Consider the following 9,037-nt stretch of genomic DNA (forward strand, 5'->3'; position numbering starts at 1 on the left):
CGCTCCGGCTTGGGTACTTCGAGATCGATCCAGCGTGGACGCTTCGGGGACGATCCGGCTTGGATGTTTCGAGATTGCTCCGGCCTGGGTACTTCGACATCGATCCAGCCTGGATATTTCGAGATTGACTCAGCTTGGGTACTTCGAGATTGACCCAGCCTGGGTACTTCGACATCGATCCAGCCTGGGTACTTCGAGATCGACCCAGTCTGGTACTTCGAGATTGACCCAGCCTGGGTGCTTCGACATCGATCCAACCTGAATGCTTCGGGCGAGCTCCACTTGTCGAGACGGGAGCGGGTTGCTTCGAGCGAGCCCCTAATCGAGACGGGAGCGGGTTGCTTCGAGCGGGCCGTTTGTCGAGGCGGAAGCGGGTTGCTTCGAGCGAGCCGCTTGTCGAGGCGGAAGCGAGGTGCTTCGAGCGAGCCGCTTGTCGAGACGAGAGCGGGGTGCTTTGAGCGAGCCATTTGTCGAGGCGGAAGCGGGTTGCTTCGAGCGAGCCATTTGTCGAGGCGGAAGCGGGTTGCTTCGAGCGAGCCGTTTGTCGAGGCGGAAGCGGGTTGCTTCGAGCAAGCCGCTTGTCGAGACGGGAGCGGGGTGGTTCGAGCGAGCCGCTTGTCGGGATAGAAGCGGATTGCTTCAAGCGAGCCCCGCTTGTTGAGATAAGAGCGGGTTGCTTCATGTCCTTTTGTCAAGTCTTCGAGTTTTCCGCTTTGTTTCTTGGACTGGGCTCACTGCGCTTTTTCGTTTTTGGGTTGGGCTTTCATGTTTTTTTGGACATGGAAAAATCTCGCATAACACATATGTTATCCCTAAATTAGCAAGTTGATTTTTTTCAACAAACAGAGGAAGATTAGGTGTATCATGTTTTACCGCGAAACTCAAAGACAATCACAGAAGATTTTTCCTTCGCAATCGGAAAATCATGAAGCTCACACCAGGAATGTCAGCTTTCGTCATCGGCGGTGCTTCTGGAATTGGTACGGTTCTATCTCTCTCTCTCTCTCTCTCATCCAGATAGGATTGGTGATTGTGAAATTCGGTGCTTGCTTGCAGGAAAAGCTCTGTGTTTGGCTCTGGCAGGCAAAAGAATATTCGTGACGGTGGTTGATTTCCCGGAAGAGAAAGGCGAGGAAGTAGCGAGTCTTGTCGAGAAGGAGAATTCGAAGTTCCACTCTGGTTTGGATTTCCCGTCTGCTTTGTTCGTCAAATGCGATGTTACCTCATTTCTCATTTAAGGGGATTTAATTTTCTTACCTCGAATAGCGGGAGCAGTTATTGACAAAATATTTGTCATTATTAATTAATATATAGTTCAATTTGGGCGGGATTCAAACTGAGGCTGGTTTGGTCTTTTTACATTTTGTAAATTGGTTGGTGTGGTTATTTACTAAAAATTAACAAAAGGTTGGCTAAATTTAATTAAATCCCCTATAGCAAAAATGGCTATACACCTATATAACCATATATATATACACACACACACACACATATATGATTTTATTAGTTTTATTTTTAAAAAAGATATATTTTCTTGGTAGGGTTAAATTTGATATAGAACTTTGTAGTTTGTAACTATATATATATATATATATATATATATATATATATATATATATATATATATATATTAAAATTGGATATTTTTAAAAATTTATTAAAACGGTGGTTATTTTGAAATTTCAACGTATAGATCTGGTGTATCTGATTTCTTCCCTATTTGCTTTTTATTCTTAAACTGCCATGTCTCTTGTCTTTCATGTTTAATCCATGGTTTGAAATTCCGGGGAAACCGGACGGAAACCAGTCCGAAAACCATTTTTTTTTCAAAGTCCCGGTACCAGTATGTACAAAACCGTTCACTTTTCGTTTTTTTTCTTGGATTCCGAGGAAACCGTCCACTTTCCGGTCGTCTCTAGGCAATTTTTACGCATTTCAACGGAAACTTACCGGTAAGTGGTCAAATACCGCTCAAATACCGACAATTCTTAAAATCTGATGATATTTAGTGTTCTTCACGAAATTTGTCGTTAGTTTTTGATGATTTAGTTCAAATTCTTAGTTTCTAACTTCATTATTGTGTTTAATTGGAGTTTGTATCCAATTTTTTTTTTTTCAATTTTTTGGTTACATTAGAAAATAGGATTTGGATTTGAATGTGTCTTCCAGTTACAACCAGGACTACTATCCACTAAGAACTCTAGCTCCCGACACGGTGCGACCAGTTCTAGGTTATCCCCTCCAGTCCATGTCTATTGCTGCAACTCAATATGAGTACGACTATCATTTGGTTTCGTGCACATTCTCATTACATGAGTTGGTATGATTACTGTATGACCGCTGCATACGGTCGCTATCCAGAGTAGTCTTTATATTTCTTTTATGTTGAATTTGAACTATGGTATTTGGTGGATTGTGTTTAACTTTATCATTTTGATTTGTACTTTACATTGAACTTAATTTTTATTGTGTTTGTAATTTGGTAATGTATTGAAACATTGTACACTATTTTTAATTTTATGAATTTTATCTTACGTACTTTGTATATTTTTTGTATATTTCTTTTCTGGATTCCTCTCGGTAAATACGATATTTAACAGTATTCCTCAACGGTATCGGTAAGTTCAACGGTACCGGTTTTTTTTTTTTTTTTTTCCTGCTTTCCCCGGTATTCCTTTACGATACCCCGGAATGGTAGCGGTAACTGTATTTAAATCCTTGGTTTAATTTGACCGCTCGGTTAATTCAAATGGCATGAATTTGTGGAGCAAGTGACTAGGTTGATGGTCTTATCATTTACACAACGAAATATGGACCTCCTCATTTCCCCTCCTACGGTTTTCTCTGGTATGTTTCGTCTTATTTTCAAAACATGATTCGTCGATTGTTCAAGTAATACTACTGTTGCCTCTTTATTTATTCCGAATTCAATTTTAAAAGAGCTTTCGATAGCTGTGAAGTTGTAGTACTGGTAGCTATCGATTTTTTTTTGCTTAGAAAGGCCTGATTTTGCTGCAATTTTTTAATTACTACGTCGACAAATTCTTCTGATTTTTTTTTTCTTGCCCAAACACTTACAAGGAGGATTGAAATCAGGCTGACATATCACTATATATATATATATATATATATATATATATATTTGGTGGGATAAATTGCACGATGTTGGTCTTTGCGACCTGTCTACGATATAAGCTGGTGAAACCTAAATTGAGTCATTGTAGAAGAAAAGGATGTGACATTTGGGTTTAATCATTACACTGTATCTTGACATTATATCTTTAATATAGGATATACTTGAGATATGGTAGCTGCATTACCTGCCAAGTGATCACATTTTTGTTTTTTAGGCAATTTGCTGCTGTTTCTGCTGCGGCGTCTTTGGAAGAAGAAGAGTCATATGACGTTTGACTTGAGTGTTAAAAGTTTTGGAAATTGTATTTCCTACGTGAACTCGGGAATACAAAGAAGAGGCTTTGCAAAGAGAAGAGGGAATTCCATTGCTTGTTCAGCTAGTATCGAGACAAAACATAAACTAACCGATGCGCGTATTATTTATGCTGTAGCTCCTGCAATGGGTCATAATCAGGTATATATAACGGATTTTACTATGTGTTTCACATCATAGTACTCGTGCCTTGTCTGAATTTCTATGTATCTGTTATCTTTTGGCTGAAATGCTTGAATAATATCTTAGAATAGAATAGCGCTGTTTTTCTAGTGTATATTTGATTATTATGTATATGTCATTGAAAAAATATTATGTAACTGTAATTGGTATTAGCGCTGTTAACAGGAATCTCATCCAGAATCTCATCTTAGAGTCCCTTCAATAGTGACTGCTCTTGAAACAATGGAGCTCACTCCAAAGGTATGAAATATAATGCGGAATTCATGACATCCTTTGATAGTATTACGTTATCCAACTAATTTGATTACTGCACATCTTGAAAATTGTGGAAATTTTTTAGCTTAAAGTCAAAGAAATCTGTAAGAATATGTTTTAATAGTACCTGGTTGTAGTTTAATTTACTTCCGTGAATCATGAATAACCTTGCTGCATCTGGAAATATTTCCTTAGAACACTGACACTGCGAATCCGCTTCTGAATCCTTTTGGAAAAATTACCTAAACCCGAGTCGTATCTTGAACTTAATTTCCCAGCACCAACAGAAACATGCATAGTCGAAAAATTATTAACAAATTCATCCTTTTAATTTAAAAAAAGAAAAAGAAAAAGAAGACACTTGCAGTGTTTCACTTTTTGCTTTTTAAATTTTTTTCTCTTGTATGCAGCTGCGTGGCTCAGAAATTATGGAAATCACCGACTTCAAGCCTGCTTTGATAGATGATATTACAAGTGTTCATACAAGAACATATGTAGCAGGTCTTGAGAAGGTGCTCGTAATTTTGTTGTACAATTTTTACTTCCTGCTACGTTGCCTGTTTTCTGTATATATTTCGCCACCCGTTTAATTATAGATACAAAAAGACTGCAGAACAATCAGAGTCAGCATAGAAAATAATAAACCTTTAATATAGAACTCACTCTCATACAACCGGCTTGCAAAGGGAGTGAACCCAGAGGAATATGAATGCAAGGTGAATTGAATCATCAAATGCCATGGTATATACCAAACAGAATTTGAATTATAAATTCCACGGTATATACCAAACAGAATTTGAATTATAAACTCTGAGTTGATTTATTCATGGTAAGTTTTCTTTATAATTTCTGCTGCAATCTTTTCGCGTTTGTTAATGCAGGCTATGGATCAGGCTTCACAGCAAGGCCTTATTTTTATTGAAGGATCTGGACCAACATATGCTACTGCAAATGTATGCATAACAATTAAGATCTGTCTTCTTCTTTTATCTCGTCATTTTTCATGGAGACTTGGCCTTTGTTTACAAAAAAATCAATTTTTTTTCCTCTCTCTGGTTATTTACACGCTTAGAAAGATGAATAGAATTTATTTATGGTAGAAGATAATGCTTAGTAAACTACAACGAAATTGTGTTTCACTGTATCATTTCTTAACAAACTTGGAGAAATACGCTAACTTGGAAGTTCTCATTAACAAATTGAATTGCAACACGGATACATAAACTACTACAATGATGCTAAGAATGGATTAGCGTTTTTTTTAATGGTTTGATTGACTTTAATATCCCGTGAAAGCTTTCGAGATTCTTGCTCACAAATCGGGGAAATGAAGTTAAATAACTTAGGACACCTATATTCTTTTTCGAAATCATTGTCTTGTGTTCTTGTAATAACCCTGAATTTGTGGTGGTTTATGATATAGTTCAGCTTCATAAGCGTCTAGTTTATCTTTCGTATGTTATCGTTGCTAATAATGGAGTTCGCACTGCAGACATTCCAGGATTCACTAAAAGCAGCTGGAGCCGGGCTTACCTTAGTTGATTCAGTGGTGATGCCTTAGTCAGTTTCTCAGTTGATGAATTTCTTCATCTGTTCATTTTCTCTGTTTACTAGTTTACCTATTTAAGCATTTCGACGGTTTTGGGTTTCATCGGTATTGAAGATCAATTGGGTCTGATTATCAGTTTTTTTTATTATTATGTTTTTCTTTTCAAGAAAAACAGGAAGAAAGGTCCTAAATGTGGACACTGGTCCTGAACTTAGTAAATATTATGCTTAATTTATCAGGTTGAAGCATCAAAGTTGAACCAAGGTCAGCTCACAGGTTTTGCTTTGATACGACCACCGGGACATCATGCTATACCCAAGGGTCCTATGGGGTTTTGTGTTTTTGGAAATGTGGCCATAGCAGCCCGTTATGCTCAACGAGTACACGGCTTGAAGCGTGTCTTCATCATTGATTTCGATGTGCATCACGGAAACGGAACAAATGATGCTTTCTACGAGGACCCAGATATTTTTTTCCTCTCAACTCACCAAGTCAGTAACTATATGATCTCTAGCAATCTTCTCTACTTCTTACCCTCTTTGTGCTCCTTTGATTATAGTTCCTTCTCTGATAAAAGCACAAAATTAAGAAAAAATATGAGTACTCCCATAGTGCATGGACTTATTCTGTAGTAGTGAGAAGATGGACTTATAAGTGCATCTAGATTTCATTAAAGCAGCAATTTGCAACATCTTCGCTCAGGAAAATAAACCAGCATATTTATTTTTTTGCGGATTTGCAACTATTAGGATGGAAGCTACCCGGGCACCGGTAAAGTTGATGAGATCGGTCGAGGAGATGGGGAAGGGACAACTCTAAATCTTCCTATACCGGGAGGCTCTGGTGATACCGCGATGAGAACTGTGTTCGATGAAGTTATTGTACCATGTGCTCAGAGATTCAGACCCGACATTATCCTCGTCTCTGCAGGGTGAGTTCTACACGACTCTTAATAGTTCTATGAATGTTATGATGTTGTAGTCTTGATACTTCAGCTGTTGCTTGGAACTTGGGTTTTTCTAAGGGAAATGAAAATTCGAAAGAAAATAAATAATGTGAGGAATAATTTGGACTGAAAATCAATTTCTTTATTGTATCCGGAAGTTATGGAAAATTTGAGAGAGAGCAAGTAAACTCCCTACTATTTTTTGTTTTTGTTCGGATGTGTTTACGACGTTTGAATAAGAAAAAAAGACTAAACTTTGAAAACTAGGGAAGAAAAAGGTAAAACACGTGCAAAATTAGGGAAAATGAAATTCAGCACACATTTGAATTCTCATTGGTTTAAATTCTAAATCCACTATACTTTCCCTCAATTTTTCCTCAATCCAAATATGGTAAAAGAATGCTATTAAATGATTTAAAGGTACGACGCTCATGTACTGGATCCACTAGCCAGCCTGCAATTCACAACAGGGACGTACTACATGCTTGCTTCTTATATTCGTCAGCTTTCCAGAGATTTATGTGGTGGTCGATGCGTCTTCTTTCTTGAAGGAGGCTACAATCTCAAGTCGCTCTCTTACTCAGTCGCAGACTCGTTCCGAGCCTTCCTTGGGGACCCGAGCTTGGCTTCGGAGTTTGATAACCCGGCTGTATTGTATGATGAGCCGTTGACCAAGGTCAAGAAAGCTATAGACAGAGTAAAGCATTTGCATGCCCTATGAGAGAAATCTCTACTTCCATGTAAAGTTTTTTTTTTCTTTATTTTTTTTTTCCTTGAGAAAACTTCCATGTAAAGTTAATTCTATACAGACTGGTATATAGGAATATAAAACACCTTTTCGAACTTTTTTATTTGATATTTTCAGGGAGATAAAAAATACTTGTAAAGTGCTTTTGTATCTAAAGTCTAAACACTGTACACTCAGAAAATCATTCATCATCTTAACAGTTAATGTCATTTTGTGTCTCTGTATATTAGTAATTCCAATAGATATAAGAGGACAAATAATATCACTGATTTATTCCTCTGAATTGTGTATGATTACAAATAAATCATAGCTCTACTTGTTTATATTTAAGCATATATGATTAATAGGTAAGTAACAAAACAAGAAAACTAATTAAAAAACACAGCAGATTCTTTCGCACTCCCATTCAAACTGAAAAGTGCAAGTTTTACATTCCAACTTTATCAACAAATTTCTCAAACAGTACTGGTTTGAACAATGCCTACGTGAGCACACCTATTGTTTGTTTTGAGGTTGGTATCAAAGCTATGAAAAGAATTCCTCTTTGATTTTCTCAAATGTCTATGATTTCTAGCAGTGAATTTGAAAGATTTGAGACTGTTTTGTTATGGCAGTGAATGGTGATAAGAAGTCGGGTCATCACTTGCGATTTCACTTTTAGCTGCATAGCGTAGATGTCTTGGCCTAATGCAAATGAGTTTTGCATTTGAGCTGATTCTTGCACCAATGGTTGTTTCTTACTCCTCAAGCTTACTGCGTTACTCATCAGAAATCAGCAATAGCCTGAAGTTTAGCGATCATCACTGGTATCCAACCCAGACAATGAAAAAAAAAAAAAAAATCTACATTGTTTTATGTTGAGGTGTGCCCACAAAGTACTTGTACTGATCAGCTTTTTATTGTAAACAGTTAATTTTGAGCATTGTAATATTTACTTAATATTTTATAACATATGGAATAATTTTCCGTAACTTAGTTCAAAACCTTCCATAAACTACTCTAGACAAAAGATGAATCAAGTACGAAAACAAACCCCCTCATAGTAGTTTAAAATATATAATTGATAATCTTTGTGAATGATTAAAGACTATTAGGTAGACCAACGAGTTCATATTTTTGTGACGTAAGAGTTGGACCCTACAATTTACCTATGCATGTTATTATTCACGTTGAATAAGACCACATAAATGTAGAGGACTCGAAGAAAAGACGTTTTCTTTAGTTAGAAGTCTTTTTTTACAGCTCAATGGTCTTTTGAAATTCATATTAGTCTTGAGGTGAATACTTGATTTCTTGTGACTTTTCATTAAGTTTAACTTTTAAACGAGTATGGTTTCATGCTACAAACCGTATATTACTGAACGGTTAGTATTACGGCTTACTATTCTGGGCCCTGAACTCAGGCTTGGCTCAGGTGTGAACTCACGTACTCACCATTGGAATATATTATGTGGATTTAAAAAAATATGGCGGAATAACAAATAATTTCCTATATTTAGGAGCACCAAAACAACTATAAGTGAAGAATCAACGAAATAAACTCAACAGATTTTTGTTGGAATTTAATTATTCTCAAGTGAGTTGGTGAACTAGAAATCAAATTTCCTAGCTGCAGAGCCCTAAGAGAGGCAGGACCAAAAATGAGAGAGTTGAAGATATATATATATATATATATATATATATATATATATATATATATATATACCCAAAATTATTGTTAGGATTGACTTCGGCACTTCGTCCAGGCGTCGTTGGATTTAGTTCGTCACTTCGCCCAAACAATTATTGGGTTTACTTCGTCAAACTCTTTTGTCAAAAAACAAACAAAATAAAATAAAAGAAGGGACACAAAAGATTTATAGTGGTTCACTTTCAATGAGAAAGTTACATCCACTTTGCCGCTGCAAA

General features: G+C 36.7%; 1 protein-coding gene across 6 annotated transcripts; it reads left to right on the top strand.

Moving 5' to 3' along the window:
- Positions 1–2,721: 2,721 nt before the first annotated feature.
- Positions 2,722–8,009, top strand: HDA14 (histone deacetylase 14). 6 transcript variants are annotated; one of them, XM_089626980.1, is made up of 10 exons: positions 2,722–2,847; positions 3,351–3,589; positions 3,797–3,871; positions 4,297–4,398; positions 4,768–4,839; positions 5,379–5,435; positions 5,675–5,926; positions 6,185–6,366; positions 6,802–7,121; positions 7,744–8,009. In XM_089626980.1, the coding sequence occupies exons 1-9, from the start codon at positions 2,784–2,786 to the stop codon at positions 7,100–7,102; spliced, it is 1,344 nt and encodes a 447-aa protein (XP_089483106.1). In that variant the 5' UTR covers positions 2,722–2,783; the 3' UTR covers positions 7,103–7,121; positions 7,744–8,009. The 6 variants fall into 6 exon arrangements, with proteins under 6 accessions (XP_089483106.1, XP_089483111.1, XP_089483105.1 ...); XM_089626985.1 differs by lacking the exon at positions 7,744–8,009 and having other exon boundaries at positions 3,785–3,871; positions 6,802–7,353; XM_089626979.1 differs by lacking the exon at positions 7,744–8,009 and having other exon boundaries at positions 6,802–7,353.
- Positions 8,010–9,037: the final 1,028 nt, after the last annotated feature.

The sequence above is a fragment of the Urtica dioica genome, chromosome 9 (genome assembly GCF_054948205.1).
Source record: "Urtica dioica subsp. dioica isolate 48M chromosome 9, U.dioica_male_clone48M_v1_H2, whole genome shotgun sequence".
NCBI classification, from domain to species: domain Eukaryota; kingdom Viridiplantae; phylum Streptophyta; class Magnoliopsida; order Rosales; family Urticaceae; genus Urtica; species Urtica dioica.